Source organism: Amia ocellicauda, chromosome 15, assembly GCF_036373705.1.
Source record: "Amia ocellicauda isolate fAmiCal2 chromosome 15, fAmiCal2.hap1, whole genome shotgun sequence".
NCBI classification, from domain to species: domain Eukaryota; kingdom Metazoa; phylum Chordata; class Actinopteri; order Amiiformes; family Amiidae; genus Amia; species Amia ocellicauda.
Window position 1 is genome coordinate 23,030,113 of NC_089864.1, and position 17,588 is coordinate 23,047,700.

The 17,588-nt window shown below is 45.5% G+C and overlaps 1 protein-coding gene across 2 annotated transcripts; it reads right to left on the reverse strand.

Annotated features, from left to right (window-relative positions):
• Positions 1-2,139: 2,139 nt before the first annotated feature.
• LOC136771799 (uncharacterized) lies at positions 2,140-10,342 on the reverse strand. Of its 2 annotated transcripts, none has more exons than XM_066724326.1 (16): positions 9,671-10,342; positions 8,866-8,946; positions 7,956-8,123; positions 7,061-7,179; positions 6,497-6,698; positions 6,137-6,258; positions 5,774-5,873; positions 5,521-5,643; positions 4,707-4,870; positions 4,319-4,416; positions 4,007-4,134; positions 3,704-3,884; positions 3,391-3,532; positions 2,864-2,939; positions 2,479-2,580; positions 2,140-2,235 (listed from the first exon to the last, which is right to left on the reverse strand). In XM_066724326.1, the coding sequence occupies exons 1-15, from the start codon at positions 10,296-10,298 to the stop codon at positions 2,483-2,485; spliced, it is 2,430 nt and encodes an 809-aa protein (XP_066580423.1). In that variant the 5' UTR covers positions 10,299-10,342; the 3' UTR covers positions 2,140-2,235; positions 2,479-2,482. The 2 variants fall into 2 exon arrangements, with proteins under 2 accessions (XP_066580423.1, XP_066580424.1); XM_066724327.1 differs by having other exon boundaries at positions 2,140-2,362.
• Positions 10,343-17,588: the final 7,246 nt, after the last annotated feature.

Below are 17,588 nucleotides of genomic sequence, written 5' to 3' on the forward strand. Positions count from 1 at the left end.
ATTCCGGGAACAGTCCGGTGCACAGACACTGCGCACAAACTGAGCCTGCGCTGCCCAAACACGCCCCTTTTACATTAACGCGCACAAACTCCAGTTAAGGTAACACCGAGTCAACTATCTAACATCTTAACCACTGTCGTAGTACCGCTTAACACCAGTTTAGGCAAACAGAGTTTGTCAACCCTGACTTTCCTTGATGACCCCGAGTTCAATCTGAGTAGGTTAAACTCCCTTCGTAGTACACCCCTCGGGTCTTACTAACCTATTAGAGTTCTTTGAACATGCAACTGCAGATCACATGACCGGAGAAGATTTACTTAGATTTTCAGAAAGCTTTTGATAAGGTTCCACACAAACACTGCTCCTAAAATTGGAAGCTGTAGGGATTCAGGGTAATGTAAGTAGATGGATTATGAACTGGTTGATGTATAGGAAACCGAGTGTTGATTAGAGGAGTTGCTTCTAACTGGAGTGAGGTTGTTAGTGGAGTTCCACAGGGATCAGTATTAGGGCCTGTACTTTTTCTAATCTAGATTAATGATCTGGACTCTGGATAGTTAGCAAACCTGCAGATCATACGAAACTAGATGTCTCAGCAGATACAGATCAGTTCAAGACACTGACCCTCACCTACTGCCGTCTCGACCAGACTGCACCAAGTTAGCTGCAGACCCTCATCTCTCTATACATCCCCTCCAGACCGCTGCGGTTTCCCAGTGCCAGAAGACTCCAAGGCTACTCCTTTTCATCCCCGGAACGACCTTCCCACTGAAGTCAAAATGGCAGAGTCCCGGACTTCCATCCAGCAATTACTCAAGACATCTTTTCAGACTACTTGTCATTAGGGCTGCAACAAACGATTATTTTGATAATCGACTAATCTAACGATTATTAGAACGATTAGTCGACTAATCCATTTTATTTTTCACTGATTAATCAGTAGGATTTTAACGATTATTCAGCTTTTGCAATTTGTTAAAACATTGAGTTATACTTATTCTAATAAATAAAACAAGGAAATCACTTCAGCTTTTGAAAATAATCTTTTTATTGCACTTTGAGCCAACTGAACTGGCCAATCTCTTTTTCTCTCAAATCACATATGCTCTCTAAGCATTGTTTCAATAATTTTGATGCCTTAAAAATAAATAAAAAATACAAATAAATAGAAATAAGTCAGTTGCATTACAGACAAAAAAAATGTAGGAATGTAAACAAATCTGTATTAAATTAGGCAGCAGCATTAAAAGCTTCATTTGTAAGACAACGGGAGCTGGAGCACACTCCTCTCTCACCGTTTCCATCTCCTCTGGTGCTGGGATGTTGCTGCATGCAGGTTGTGCTCCCATGGAAAGCAAGTTCCGCCCTGCATGCCTTATAGATGACAGCATTTTCAGTTTGAACTTCAGTGCAACTTTCCCACACGCGACTTGTTCTGCTCGGTTTGCACGCTGACATTTTAGCACCGTTTTCTTCTATTGGATTGCATATGGCAGGGCTGCATTACAGTCTAGTGCTACAGCACCACACTGGTCAAATCACATTATTGCAGGCACGCCAAGAAGGAGGAGGTTAAATCTGGATGAAAGCATTCCAAAAACACTTCCTCCCTGGCCATCCCCCAAACCTGCTTAGATGACCACATATTGCATCAGGCAGAAAGTACTGCCAAAGCATATTAAGTGGTGAAGGTGGTTAGCTACAGCAGTTGATCCTAGTTCATATGGAGACACCCAAAGTCTCAGGTGACCAGGCCACTCTTCACTAGAGAAGGCCCAGTATCCCTCCAGGCAAGAGCATCTCACTTTACAGAGCATGTTCAGCACCCTAGCAAGCAAGCGCTGATACTTGGCTATACCAGCACTGTAGGATTTCTGGAGTCTCCCATTGGGAATGCGACACCTTTTCAATATTCTTTGGTCATGCATAATGCATGCTTGCTGTAACATTTGGCCCTCAAGCAAAGTAGACTTGAGCATCAGTGCTCAAACCTCGGATGGTTAAATATCCCCACTTTAGAAGGCCAACTCTAGAATGATCCTATCCACCCAGAAAGGTTTTTGCTTTCCAGCACAGGCATTGCACATCCCAGGTCTATTTGATGCACAAGCACACACACATTCAGACTCACAGACAAGGTCAGATCAACCATTTATTCAATCAATGCTTAACAGCCATCACCTCAGGCAGCTGGAGATCTTGCAAAGACCAGGAGCAATAGGTTCCACTGCAGCCCTGAGGGAGAAGAACAGATGCTTTGTGGCTGGCTGGTTGTCAGAAATCCAAGCAAGATGTAGGGGGACCATCAAGTTTACCACCTGCCCTCAAAGGCAGAGCCATCTGGCAACAGGATTGAAACCTCCTGTGCAGAGAAGGGGGAAGATGCCAACGCAAACCAGAAGAGCCTGCCAATCAGCATTGCATCTGGTCCTCCCTGCTTTAGCAGGACTGTTCCAGTGCACAGTAGTACATGCTTACCCAGTCACTGGGCCAGCAGGCCTGCAGATCTCTTGGCCATTCCTGGGCAAGGCTTCCTGGCACAGTGCTCGTCAGCATTGGGGTCCTCAACCACTGGGAGCTCTGGAATACAGGAGGGACAACATCTTGGGCAGAATCCCTCAGCAGGAATTGTGCCCACCTCAGCTGGCAATATTCTCACATTAAAAAAGGATCTTCCCCAACACCAAGCTGGGATCATCAAGTCCCAGTGGAGTTGGGAAGCACACCGGTTGCCCTATTGAAGTGCATCTCGGACGGACTCCAGAAGCAAAATGGCATCAACACACCAAGAAGCTATGCCTTTAACCACAGTGTTCACTACAATGAAGGGAAGTGCAGTCCTTTGCACAGGTCCATCACTTACTGCGCCCATCAAAGCATCCTTCCACACACTGCTTGGCTGATGGGGAGCAGACTTCCGTGGAGCACATGAAGTAGATCTACAGAGGGGCATAAATCTCGTTAGGCATTCAGTCAGTTTGGACACTCACTCATCCAGGCCTTATTGCCACCATTCCCTAAATACATTCTGCAATAGAAGCCACAGTCCGTCAAGACAAATGTACTCAAGCGTCTTCTCATCTACTGCAGACAACTGGAGTGGCAATCATGGGTCTGCAGAACCCCAAGCCAATTAGCTTCACTCTCAAATTACCCAAGCCTGGGAATATCAATGAAGCAAAGTCAGATCCTTGACAGCCAAGGACTATTCAGGCTTGCGTGCAGTGACTGCTCAAAGGGAGCAGAGAACTCCAGTACTGAGGACCTTTAGGACCTGCTCAATTTGGTTTCTCTGACCAGCAGCCTTCCATTTATGATGCGAGAGAACACCAATGGTTTAACGCAGGACGACTGTGCAGGCAGCAAGCCAGAGCACACGTGGCCCCTCACCTCCTCACGGAGGTAGCGGTGAGTCACTTGATCCATGAACTGGAAGGTGCGGATCTCAAAGCGACGGTGGTGCTTGGGCAGAGGCTGCTTATGGTTGATGTGCAGGGTGGAGGTGTGACCGTAGTCCAGAGGGTTGGGGCAGCTGGGGACAAAGATGCCATCATTTAATAGTGACCAAGAAAAATGCATCTCAGAAGGCCAGTAAAGACCATTGAAGCATTGCCACAGCATCTGTTCTGTGGATAGTTGGCAGTCATGCATGCTGCGTGTCCTGGTTATAGCATTTAAGCACATCCTCAGGTCTAGCACTCACCCCTCATAGACCAACACCCAGACAGCCTGGGCAGAGCGGGGGTAGGCAACACAGTAGTGCACCAGCAGCACCAGGCTGGGGTCAGGGGCATTCAGCAGCTGCACCTCCAAGAAGACTGGCCTGCCCAGCAAGAGCCGCAGGGGCCGGTGGTACTGAGGGTAAAACCGGCTGTAGGTGTCATCTGGGGAAGACAGATGCTTGAAGCAGAAGACAAGGAGGAACAAAGCACAACCAAGCAGCACCTGGCAAGCACACCACCCAACTTGGGATCCTTGCCGACGAGGGTTAAAGGCCCATGCTCACCTGTGGCAATCCTGAGCTGCACCCCAAACACCCCATGGGACAGAATTGCATTGGGCAGGTAAGGGTTTTTCACCAGGTATCCAGTGCTGGCCAAGTTCCCCTCTGCATAGCGACACTCCACCAGCAGCCTGCATACAGAAGAGGGCAGCTCTGCAAGAGGACCTTTGAGCAGGAAGGCTACTGCAGAGCTCAACATGGAGCTCTGCTTCCATTACTACAGGGACATTAGGATTTGGATTCATGGCATGTAGAGCAAACCTGCTGGTCCACAAGGAAGAGGCCGCTTGGAAGCCCAATATTCTTACTGCTTACCTGAAGGGACTGTCCCTAGTGATGACTCCATAGTTCAGGCTATTGCGTCTGGCCAGGGCCATTACTTCAGCCAGGTAGATAGTGGTCTCCCCCACCACCTAGGAACACAAGGGGTTATTGCCAGCAACACCAGTGGATCCTGCCTGGCAATAGGCATTTTACTGGATAGCTCCTTGCAGCAGAGGACATGGTGAACCAGCCCCTGCCATTTCACTTGCCTAAAAAGGCATCTGGCATTTTACTTTAGCATTAGTTACATGAACCATCGGACTAGTTTCAGCTGCCTCATACAGTCCAGATGTTACACTGAAAAGTCAACCAAGTTGCTCAGGTTAAAGTGGAATACTCCAAGCCACACGCCACAGAACACCCCAGCAGCATTACTCACAAATGCATGGGTTCCACAGCCAGTCACAGGGAACTTGAAGACTGCAAAGTCTGCGGTGCAGATGACCGGGGTGCAGGACTTGTTGCCAGCAACCACCAAGGAGGCAGGGTTCACAGAGAAGGTGCGATGGACCACAAAGACAAAGTGCCCGTCAGCAGTGCATTCTGGGAGAGGGGGAAGTGCAGGGAAACCATGCATTTAAAAAGCCCAGCTACTGAATTGCAGGCATTCCAACACCATCAAATGGACTGGGTCAAAGTAGCCTGCCAGCAGCACGGAAATGAAGTCCCAGTATAACCTGGCCCTTACCTTCCAACAAAAAGTCAGCCTTGATGGCAATTTAACTGTAGACCTGCCAAGGCCATTCATTGGACAGAAGTATGGTTTGTGTGCATCTAGCCTCTACAAAACCACACCTTTCCATTTACATGGTTTTGTATAATCAGGACATGCCAGTATAGATGCATTTCTGCATTTACATTTTGCACCATTGCATTTAGCCCATGCACTTCAGATCAAGGGCCATATCAACCACTAGTCAATATTGTGGAAATCATTCCTACCCTCAGTTGCATGTAGAACGTACACCATGACGCTGTTGCAATCCGTCTATACAGACCAATTTTGGTGGATCGGATGCATTGTGACTTGGCTGGATAAGACGAAGATGTGAAATTGTGAGAAAGCCCTCATGTTGACAGCATCTAGCAGTGAAGCTTCTCTCACCATGGTCATTAACCACAGGAGTTCTGCCAATAGCCAACCATTCCTTTAAAAGCATGGCCTTCCTGCTAGACGGACACGACAGACATACCTTCCAGAGGATAGTAGCAGTGGCCAGTGTCCGAGTCTACACAGCAACCCTTGGCAAGGCAGGCTTTGGAGCCCATTCTCTTGGGACCACACGATACCTGCTGTCTCTTGGGGATCTGGCATCCTGCAGGGTACAAAGAGCAACCAATTAAGCAGCCATTTCTGAAGGAAGCACTGCTTAGAGGAATAAGGGCCCCACCCAAGATCCTTGCATTAAATCATCCTTTTGGATCAGTGGGAAGAGAAGGACTCACCTTGCTTTGGCACAAGTGGTTTATAGGGGCAGGATACCTGGATCTCTGCTCCCTCTCCCCCACTAGTCACATAAGCCACCTGGATAATGTACCTCTTCTCCTGTGAGCAGAAGGAGCTACATTAAAGCAGAGGATGTGGGGATAACCAGGAGCCAGACTTTAAAATCCATTGAGCATTCATGGTATTAAAAGGGTCAACATTTGAACAATGGATTCCTAGAAGCCAAGACACTTGCAGATCACACGCCACGGACGTCACACCCTAAACCTGACAGAAACCAACTTACTCTTGCGGTTAGTCAAGCATTACAGAAGACCCAAGGCAGGTCAAGTGCCAAGTTGAACATGGAACGCAGTGCTTACCACAAGCTTTACATCACAGGCAGTGTACGGGATGGTCAGGATGTTCTTGCCATCCTTCTTCACCAAGGCATAGCCACACAACGTGGGGGTCTGGAGCACAGGGACCAAGGTTTTGGAGGAGTCTACAGAGACGGGAGGAATGTAGAACACCTGCTCAGCCTGTGGATTTCAAAGTTATAGCACTGAAATGACCATTTGGAATACAGTATTTGACCACGTCTAGAAAGCCTTCACCATTTAGGTCAGGGTCAGCCACCCTTCAGCTCAAGCTCCAGTAGATGGACTCATGGAAAGCTGCATGCATACAGAGAGATGGGGTTGGCAATCCTCCCACTCCTGAACTACAAACCCAGCTCTCACCCAGGATTTTCACAGCTGACAGGGGACCAGCAGGTAGCTGCACAGTCATGCACACTTCACTGCAGGAGATGGACAGGCCTTTGGGAGGTTCAGGCATTGGAGTGGTGGTCACTGGGCAAGACACTGTGGCCACAAATGGCTTCTTCAAGACCAGGTCATAGTACTGGAGGGTCAGTGCTTCATGGAGTTCATGGTCCTTCCTCTGTTCAAAGAAATAGGGATTAGAAGCTCACAGGATCAGTACTGGGTCAAATGGCATCTTCATGTTCTCATAGCCAGACCTAAAGGGTGACCAGGGACTTCAACCCAACTTCAAGAGGCATTGCTTTCAAGTCACTACTCATGTACATTGGATACCATATCATCGGTTAACCTGGGCAGTCCCAGCAGCAGGATGAACTCGGCAGGGGGCATTGACTATTCAGAACCAGAGCAAAGAAAAAGGGGGCCCAATATCCCAACAGAGGGGGCATTGCCCCCTTCCCCACCCTGTGGCTCCAGGCCTGAACTTGGGGATCTGCTCCCCCTTTCCAGCCTTCAGAAAGGAGTGGGACCCTCACTTACCAAGTTAAATATATAGCAGCCCTTGAAGGATGCAATCAGCACCAGGGAGCTGTTGCTTCGCCTCACCGTGTGCTTACAGGACCTGGGGAGCTTCAGAACTGGGAGTAGTCTCCTTCCAGCTGCAATGGGGTACAAAACGGAATTATACCAAGACAGGCAGTGGCTTCAATGCCTCAAGTACCCTCTTAGTACCCCCACACCAAGGAACACCAGGCTTAGAATTTCAGGATTTCAGGGGCAAGGCCACTTGGCCTTAAGGGCATGCCCAATTTGCCAGGGCACCAAGGCCATTGTGCTAAATAGCCTTTTGAATTGCTTCAGAACCAGAAGAACACCAGCAATTACTGTAACAGAGGGATTTAAGAAAGCTTGTGCATGTCCTCCTGATGCCATAGGGACAAAGGGGCTACGAATTCATGATTGTGCACCAATCTCACTCTCCTCCTACCAAGCCCTCAGTGTCCAGTGGCAAAAAAGACTGAAGGACTTCTCAATGCACCAATTCTTTTTAGGAGGACCATCAATTAAAGCCGACAGCCTGCACTTTAACCCTGCCTATAGTCATTGTATCATTTCAAATCAAGATCTCGAGTACAGAGGCAAAAGGCCAAAACATTTGTCCATGTCCAAGTATTTGGAGACTACACTGTAAATGAAACCGATCAGAGGATAGAAAGCCTAGGTGGGGTTCTGAAGTCTCATTGGAATCTAGTCTGGTGGTAACAGCTACCATTAGCCGATGAACATTAAACCTGAAAATAAAGGTCACCAGTTACGTTTGAGCAAGCCAACATTGGCCAAAATGAAACCATGAAAGCACCTTAATCCAATTATAGCATATAGAACACGTTTTTAACATTACATTTGATCTCAGTCACTGAATGTCAACCATCACCTTTCCGCAGGAAGATCCGAGTGTAACGCTGCAAGGAGAACTGGATCAACATGCTGCCGTTCCCACAAGCGACACGTGGCTCTGGAACTTGGGACACGTCCTCTCCCTCAGGCTCAGAGTCTGAACCATCAGCATCATCTGGGAGGACACCAGCATTGGCCTCATCACCTGAGAGAGACATGGAGTTCAGTACTTTGTCCATTAGTCTCAAACCATGTGGGTCAACTTAGCCCTTGTGCAAGTGCGAAGCTTAGGCACGGTTAAGAAGATGCTCCAAAAGCAACGTATAAATGTACAGTTCCAGTTTACATATAGAAGCAGCACTGCACTTTTAGTGCATATTGTGGATACCAGCTAACATTGTCAACAGCTGATCCTGGTGGCAAGAAACCAGAGGCTCATACCTTCATTAACTGCTCAAATTTCATAAAGCCTAATCTCTACTCAGGCATCTGAAGAGGCTAGTTCTACAAATACATTGAAAGGGGATTGTTCAATTGCCTTTATTGAAGGTTCTCCATACAAGTTACAATTCCAGATTTCCCCCTTAATGCATTTGTGAATTACATCTATACAATCAAGTGGTTTATCAATTCATTTATCCCCATGTCCCACTAACCAGTTCACCTTCCATAGTACTGTACCATCACCATTCCATCAGCACTGAACAAGATGGGCTTCAAGGCATTTGCATTAAACCAATGCATTATAGAAGGGCAGATCTGCACAAAGTACTAGGTCCATCACACCTGATATTCTAGACCCACACTACAAACTAGGTCCTGTTGTAGGACAAGGGCTTCCCCATCTCATGAGCAGGGGTGACAGTCACAGCAAAGCCAGGAAAGAGGTTCAAACAGGTGGTAGATGGCCAAGCAGTTCAGGAGACCAAAAACCTGGCCAATCCTACCTCGCTCATTAGCCTCATCATTTAAATGCAGGTCAGAGCCAGCCTTCTCCTCCTCCAAGGTGGCATCATTCATCTCATTATCTGAGGGAGAGAACATGGCATTTTAAAGTGGACCAAATAAAGATGCCAGTCATTCCAGGCACCTCTGCCCTATAAATACATCTATAGAATGTAGACCATCATACATGCCACGTTTTAGTGAACAGTCTATATAGGGGACACCTTCATACACTTACTCAGGCTTTGAAGCGAGAGTTGGCACTAATTAAAGCTATACCCATGGAGTGGTTGTTGCAAGGGCATTACTGGGCAGCCAATGCACAATTCCTGGCTCCCCAATGTTCCTTCACAAAAGGAATGCATGGAAAACACCTGGGGAGTCAGTAGAATAGGTTTGATTTTCAGCAAGTCTCTACAGCTATTAAAAGTGCAATACATTTTATACCTTGTGAATACCCAAATCATGACATGTAGTGCACATGTTGCAATATAAAGGGTTTTACATACTGTACGTGGAAGGTTTCAGGTTGAACCGTTCCATTAGATGGACTAACATTTAGCCATGCATGTTAAAGGCCATCAAAAGCCATACATGGTCAAATACTACAAAAGTGGCTGGCTTGTGTAGCATGAAACCATCATGCATTCCCATAGCCAGGCCATTCTTTTCAGATATCAGCTTTGCCACATGTTGAATGTGGCTCCATTTTGGGCACACTGAAGCAATATGCCTCCCCCATTGAAACCCCTTTTCACATTACATATCCTTTGCATCACCTGGAAGGGCCTTCACTGGAGTGCTTACCACTGCGAGAAACTGCAACACCAGGCGTGACAGCCTCAGGGTCCCCGATCAGTGGAAGGCTCTCCACACCATCTCTTGGTAAAGTGGACAGATCAAGCCAATCCGAGCCTACACCCTCAGATTCAGACACCTCCAAAGCACCATCTTGACTCACATCAAGGTCAGAGTCTTCATCCCAGTAGCCATCAGCATTAAGAACGTTAGCCACTTTTATAGGATTAGAGCGGTCACGATCCTCATTGAAGAAGGCATTAGAGGCAACATTTTTGTTCACCACCTTATCCCAGTTAGAAGCTTCTACAGGGTCTTGTGGAGACTTCCATGCTTCCTCATGGTCTTGCTCCAAGTCATGCCAAGCCAGGTTACCTTCTTCATCATCATCAACACCAGGATGTGAAGGAAAATGACCCATTTTATCAGCACCTGCATTAGACCTGTGAAGATCCAGGGGAGTGTATTCATCCCAGAGGAACACATCCTCATCAGGTTCATGGAAGCGCTTCACCCTGCCATGCAAGTCATCCTCAGTTTCAAATGGATCCTCACTCTCCAGCTGAGCATTTGACAAACCACAGAACAGCCATGTAGCCAGCAAAAACCACACTCTCCGTCCATCACACCACAACATTATGACCAGCAAGGTGCCAGAGAGTGAATAATGCCTTGCTAGCTCTAGCAGGTTTATATACTGATATGTGTTTAGTGTGGTTATGGAAAAGGCTGTGCAATCAGCAATGCCCCATCACCAGCCAATCAGCTGCCTCGGCTCTTAATTGGCAGCATTGTCACGCACTCATGGAGGATCGGGCATTTTCTTCCGCTGCCACGGCAGTCTGTCTACAACACGGGCTGCTGGGGAACCTGTTCATTGTAACACCACGGAGCTCATTCCCACGAATAACCCGAAAACCCTGTATAAAAGGCAGCAAAACGTGTAGTATCTCACAGAGCAACACAATACAAGAAGGATGAGAATAAAACGGCCAAGAATTAGGAATGTCGTGATCTGTATATTCATTATTTTATTCGTGTTTAATCTCGTGTTTCTTTCAGCACAAACACTTAATCACAACACTAGGGCTGGGCGGTCGAATTAATGCGATTAATTCGAATTAATGTTCTTGCACGATGTGTAAAATGCCTGAAATCGCGCAATCGAGAGTTGATGTTATAACGTGCGCAACTTTCTTATTTCTGCCAAGTTTGCAAAGGGCAAATCAGCAATTTCCCAATCATGCTCCAGGGCGGGCAGAGAATAAACAGAAGAAAAGCAAAGAAAAGAAAAGCAGTTTAAAAATGCATGACTGGGTTAATCTGGCTTGTTGTAACAGTCAGGCACACTGATGTTTAAGGCATTATTATTACAAGAATAATATATTGCAGTGTGCTTTTCGTATAGATAATGAATGCCTTAACTGAATATACAGAACATGCATGTAGCACACGAGTGATTACAGACCAAACCAAAACATAATGCAGTAAATAACACACACTGCACACTCTTGAGCCATCGCCGTTAAACTATAATAATATTAGCACTGGGCATACAAAACGTTAATAATTTATACTTTGTAACTCGTAGAAAAAGCCAGATAAAAAGGCACATAGCCGCAAAATAAAAACCGTGAATAAGGTCCATTGCCAGTCAGTCAGACTCACTACGAAGATGACAGCAATCAACGCGACGAGATTGTGAAGACAAATGCCGTAATGTCGCCTCAGTGATATGGAAGTGGTTTTGCAAGTCCTGCGTCGAGCAAACAAACCACTGTGTGTGGAAAGTGTGTAGAAAGTGTCGCAAGTGAAAGTGGCAGCACAACAAGCGCAGGTGCGGGAGCTGCGACGCAAACTCGCCGCGCAATGGGAGCCGAGCGGCACTGCGAGATACAGCTCTGTCCCTCCTAAAGCCCTGCATTTTCCAGTGCCATCCCAGATGGCCAGGGGGCCCGGGAGGAAATCACAGATGCGGTGACATTTCATATCACGAAGACATGTTTTTTTTTTAGGGATAGCATACTAGAGGCATGTTTTCAATTGTATTTAAAACAAAAATATGCGCAATACTGACAGCTATGGAAGTGGTGCTGTTCTTTTGCTATTCTTACACGAATGTTATTGCACATGTAAATTGATACAGAACACAAGTCTTTTTTTCGATCAGTAAAATAATTACATATGTTTGAATATGTCAGTATTGTTTATTTTGTTTAGAGAAAACAATAATAATCAAGACTTAAAATTGTGAATCGTCTCTACATAATAATAATAATAATAATAATAATACATTTCATTTGGGGGACGCCTTTCTAGATACTCAAGGACATCTTACACAAAGTTGACCTATATAAATTAATACAATAAACATAGATGACGATGGAGAAATACATAGGGACTGACAGTTACAAAGGAAACAACAGCTCAAATGTAGCCATAGGGCTATAGAAGGTAGGCTTTCTTAAAAAGGTGAGTTTTTAAAAGGTTTTTACAAGAGATGAGAGTGTCTGCTTGTTTTATTTGTGAGGGGAGTGCATTCCAGAGCCTCGGGGCCGAGCAGCTGAGGGCCCGGCCACCCATGGTGGCGAGACGGAATTGGGGGGTGGCAAGGAGACCAGCAGAAGAGGAACGGAGGGAGCGGGAAGGGGCATAGGCTGGGATGAGGTCCAACAGGTAGGTAGGTGCCAGGTTGAAGGGCTTTGTAAGTAAGGAGGAGCCACTTAAAGACGATACGGTAGTGCACAGGGAGCCAATGTAACTGGATAAGGACTGGTGTGATATGTCCAGATGATCTAGTGCAGGTGAGTATTCTGGCAGCAGAGTTCTGGACCAAGGAGAGAATTGCAGTAGTCCAATCGGGAAGTGACCAAGGCATGGATAAGGGTTTCAGTGCTGGAGTGTGACAATGAAGGACGAAGCCAAGATGACACCAAGGCTGTTGACTGAAAACTGAAAACCCATCAATGTTAATACTAAGGTTGTGCTGTTTAGAAAGAATAGATTTAGAGCCAATAAGCATGACTTCCATCTTGTTGCTGTTAAATTTGAGGAGGTTTGTGCTCATCCAGCTCCTTATGTCTTGGAGACAGTAAATAAGGGAAGTGGGAGGGAGGGGAATGGTGGGTTTGGTGGAGATGTAAAGCTGCATATCATCAGCATAGCAGTGAAAATTGACTTTGTGATGACGCATAATCTTGCCCAGCGGTAGGAGGTAGATTATGAAAAGAAGTGGTCAAAACACTGACCCCTGGGGGACACCCTGTGAAACAGCTGCACACCCTGATCTGTGTTTTATAATTTGCACAAATTGTTGACGGTCAGTGAGGTAAGAAGAAAACCAAGAGAGTGCAACACCAGCTCTAGTTGGAGCCCTATATTTATATGTATCAACTTCTGCAATGGGTCAGAAAACCAGTGCCCACTTTAAATCAAACACCCAGAAAGCTCTGGATGAGAAGCCGCCGCCAGCAAAGAACACCCAGCTGGGTTTTGGCGAAGATGCGGTCATGATGGGAGAGAAGGAGAGGAAGCGCAGGGCAGCAGGCCTACTGGCCTTCATTAACCTCTTCTCTGGCTGCACTGGCAGAAATCCAGGTAAGAGAAATTCTCCTTCCTTCACCGGTAAGCAAGTTTCTCTAGTTATGAATGTGTCCATACATATATTACAATTCTTAAGAGGTATAATAACCTGTCATTTCACAATCAGATTGTATTGTTTATTGTAATGTACGACACTAACAATAACGATGATTTGTAAATGAAAATGCTCTGTGATTCCAGGATGCAGTAGCAGCAGTGTTGAGGACAGTATTCAGGAGACCATCCAGCTTAAGAAATGTTGTCCGGCCTGTGAGACCTGGGCGGACAGCGTGAGCTGCAGGGCCCTGGAGAAGCATGGGGACGACAGCAGCACTGTGAGTCACTGAGCGCATTACATTGCTTAGGATAATTATAAGGACAATGTCATAGGATTCTCCTGTAAAATGTAAACAGGTATCATTTAAAGATTAAATAGATCATCATCATCTGAAATATAGCGACTATCCCATTGTGGCTCCCCTGCTCAACCTCTTCACCCGTTACTGCCAGGGTCTCCAGTATCCCCCTGCTGCCTACAGCCAGGCTTGGCGGAAGCAGTGCGAGCCTTTCCTCCCTACTATTATGGAGGAGGATGACGAGGACCAGCGAGTATCTGACGAGGAGGATGAGCTGGAGGTAGCCTTCCGATATTTGTTTGGCCCACCGTTGGTCTTGTGGGAGATGACACTGGAGGAGGTCTTCCTGCATCAGTGAAACTTTGCAGAAAAGGCAAACCCAGAGTTGGTGGAAACCACATAATAAAAAGTGTCAGGCCTGTACTGTAGCTGTCTTTAGTTCCTGATTGTTCTTGGGGAATTATGCCTTAGAAATCAAAACAAAGCAATCACAGAGATAGTTGATTTGGCCACACCTAATGTTTTTGCTCTCTCTCCGATTGCTTTGTTTTGATTTCTAAGGCAAAACTGAAGGCAAAACACCCAAAGAACAAGCAGGAACTAAAGACAGCTGCACTACAGGCCTGGCCGAGCATCACCAGGAAGAAACCCAGCATCTGGTGATGTCTATGGGTTCCAGACTTCAGGCAGTCATTGACTGCAAAGGATTTGCAACCAAGTATTGAAACTCGCAATTTAATTAATGATTATGTTAGTTTGTTCAAATACTTTTGAAACCTTAATGACTTGGAGAGGATCTGCAAAGAGGAGTGGGACAAAATCCCTCCTGAGATGTGTGCAAACCTGGTGGCCAACTACAAGAAACGTCTGACCTCTGTGATTGCCAACAAGGGTTTTGCCACCAAGTACTAAGTCGAAGGGGTCAAATACTTATTTCAATCATTAACCTGCAAATCAATTTATAACTTTTTTGAAATGCGTTTTTCTGGATTTTGATTTTGTACTCGGCCGGCATGGAGCCGCATTTTCGGGCACCAAAAACCTGCTGGTCTGGAACCAAGGAACCCGTGACATCAAGGGCTGGGGACAGGGTAAAGTCATCTCCACAATAAGTTATTTGCTGGAGTTGAGTCGCCATTTTTAAAATGCCAGCAGAGACGCGAGCAGTGAGGAGAGTTTTGATTAAAATTGAGCAAAATCAGTCTGTCCAGGAGAGAGACACTTTAGTAACAATATGGTCTCATCAGGTCAACTCACTAGTTAGGTGTTGGCAAATGGCAGCAATGAGAGACAACTGAGCACAGCTTCCATGACAGGAAAGACGTGTTACAGCGATATTATAATGATGGAGACTTAATGCGGCGATATTGATTGGATAGAAATGTTTTTTTTTAATGAAGTGGTCATTAACTGGTCCTTACGGGCAGTTTCTTCCACCACTGGGAGAAATGTGGTGTTACGCTGAATCCAGTGCCCCTGAGAATAATGTGTCCCTGGTTGGTTTGCGCATGATTAATAATCTATGAATAAAGTCATTTTCTTAGCACAGGGCGAATTACACAAAAGAAACATACATATTATACAGTAAGAGAAGATCAAATACACAATAAGCGCTGTTACAGTGATGCGCTTTGCGAGCACTCGCATGCCAGCAATGCTGACAATGTTTTATTATTATTATGTATTTCTTGGCAGACACTCTTATACAGGGCGACTTCCAAAACATAAGAGCACTGTTGCGGTGTCTGGCAACAGGGACAATGCAACAATGATTTGGGACCATCATCCCAGACTTCATCAATAAGCAGAAATTCCCATCAAACCATTAACATCACTTGAGACCATCTGACAGTTCATTGATTTGCCCACGACTGCGACGCAAATACCCCCAAAACAACTGCATTCATAATCAATAGGCTAGCTGTTAAGGTACAAACGCTTCAGTTGAAGCAACCTTTCGGGTCCCAGTGAATCATTGCAGAAATTGTTTCCACCTGTCGCACAGATAAGTCTGAGCAGAGGAAACATAATTGCGAACAAATTTTAACTAGTAACTTACTGGAAAGTTTCTTATATTTTCTAACAGTTATACAGTGGGTATATACAATACATAGGGGGCAATTTTACCCCAATACTAGCCTATAGTCATTGTCGTTAACAAGAATAAAAGTGGAAATATGCCACAAAATGAATGAAAGTGAGGAATGCATGTTAACTCTATCTTGTATTTTATTCAATACAGTAAAAGTGTCTGAAATAGCGAATCAGTGTAAATCCCTTAATGCATAAATAAGAATAAAAGGCTGAGTTTTCTTTGCATATTCGTATAGCTGTATTTTCATTTCTGCTTGTCTACATGTGATCTTGCGTTTTTTGTTTGACGTTGAATGAGTTTAATTGTGATGGTTAAATAGGGTTTTAAAGACAGTAGTAAAGCTTTCAAAAGGATGCAGTTCACCATGGTGAATATTAGTATCGCCGTGTTTCTCGACTTCAATTCCGTGATTGGAATGCCCAGTGCCCGGCGCCAGCATTCGGTTCCCAAACCGGTGGAAAAGCAGGCCGATTCGTAAAAAATTTAACTGGTTCCCAGGCCGAGCACCAGCACACGATCACCAGGCACCATGTCGGTGGAAAAGTGCAAAATGAGTATCACAGACTTTTACAAAAGAAAAAACTGATAATATGCCACAGGTTAACAATCAGTCTAGTCAAACTAAGCGATCAGGATAAATGAGGAAGAGATACTAAAGGGACTAGCAGAATTAAAAACAAACCAATCACCTGGCCCAGATGGTATATTTCCAACAGTACTTAAAGAAAGGAGGGAAATATATTGGCCGCCAACTAAAATATTCCAACCGACGCTTTGTGTCAAGGGGATCTGCCAACTGACTGGAAGACGGCAAATGTCATACCTATCCACCAGAAAGGGGACAAAACTGAGCCAGGAACTTACAGCCCAATCCGTCTCACCTGCATTACTTGAAAAAGGTTGGAAAAAATTTGACAGAAAATAGAAGAGCGTCTTAATGAAAACCATATTCTTGGAGAAGGTCAACATGGGTTTAGACGAGGTAGATCAGAGGGGTGTACTACGAAGCGAGGGAACTGGCTTAACCAGGTAAGTTCAGGAGTAACTTTGCGAGGTCGGGTATAACTTCCCGGTTAACCCGTACTACGAAAGGTGGATAAGTTTTACCCGAGGTATACTGTCATAGCAATATACGCGCATCTCTGAACTGCTCCGAGCAGGTTATGTTCGTGGTTAACTCGGTGTTACCCTATGTAAGCACCGCCTCTCCGCCCACAATCTTGTCGGGACCCAATCGACATTGGCCCACGGGTTGCGAGAGGCTCACTCCTCAGGGCGAGGGTGTTTAGAGACCGGGCAACTCCTCTAGCTCCCCTCGATGATGCTCTCTGTGAAAGATATCGATTCTCATCTGAGGGAATTCACTGTCTCAATGCCACTCGCCGGAGTAATGCCCTCACTGTTGAACAGACAGTGTGCCTTGCTTTGCAGGATTTTGCCAGTGGACACTTCATGTATCCCATCAGTGATGCTGAACCTCTGAGCAGGAATACTGTCTGCTGTGCAGCTCGCAAGGTGGCACTTGCTCACATTGAACTGCTGGATACATTTGTTGTGTCTCTGGCCATTTAACACATTTCAAACTACCTTTAAGCGCCAGAGCCGGTCATTGTAACCGATATCTCTTTAAAAGCTGTGATATGACAATCAAAGGCAAACCATCGTATAAAACTCAGAAGTTTTATTCATGAACTTCAAATCCAATATTTACATAGCACAAATGTAGTATTGAAATTGAAATATGATCATAAAACATTAATATTATTGCTATAAATAACAACATAGTTTTTCTAAACACGCACACTGCAGTCAAATCATGAATAACTATATAGCCTACAATGAGCAAAAAGCTCAAAAACGGCAAACAATAAGATAATGAAACAAGTGCAAACGT

Bases quoted from the DNA above. Each gene is read 5' to 3' on its own strand.
- LOC136771799 (XM_066724326.1), bottom strand. From the start codon at position 10,298: ATGTTGTGGTGTGATGGACGGAGAGTGTGGTTTTTGCTGGCTACATGG. The intron at 4,871-5,520 runs GTATGTCTGTCG...CCCCTCTCCCAG, and splicing joins CTGCTACTATCCTCTGGAAG to AATGCACTGCTGACGGGCAC. The intron at 3,885-4,006 runs GTGAGCATGGGC...TGTCTTCCCCAG, and splicing joins GCAGCTCAGGATTGCCACAG to ATGACACCTACAGCCGGTTT.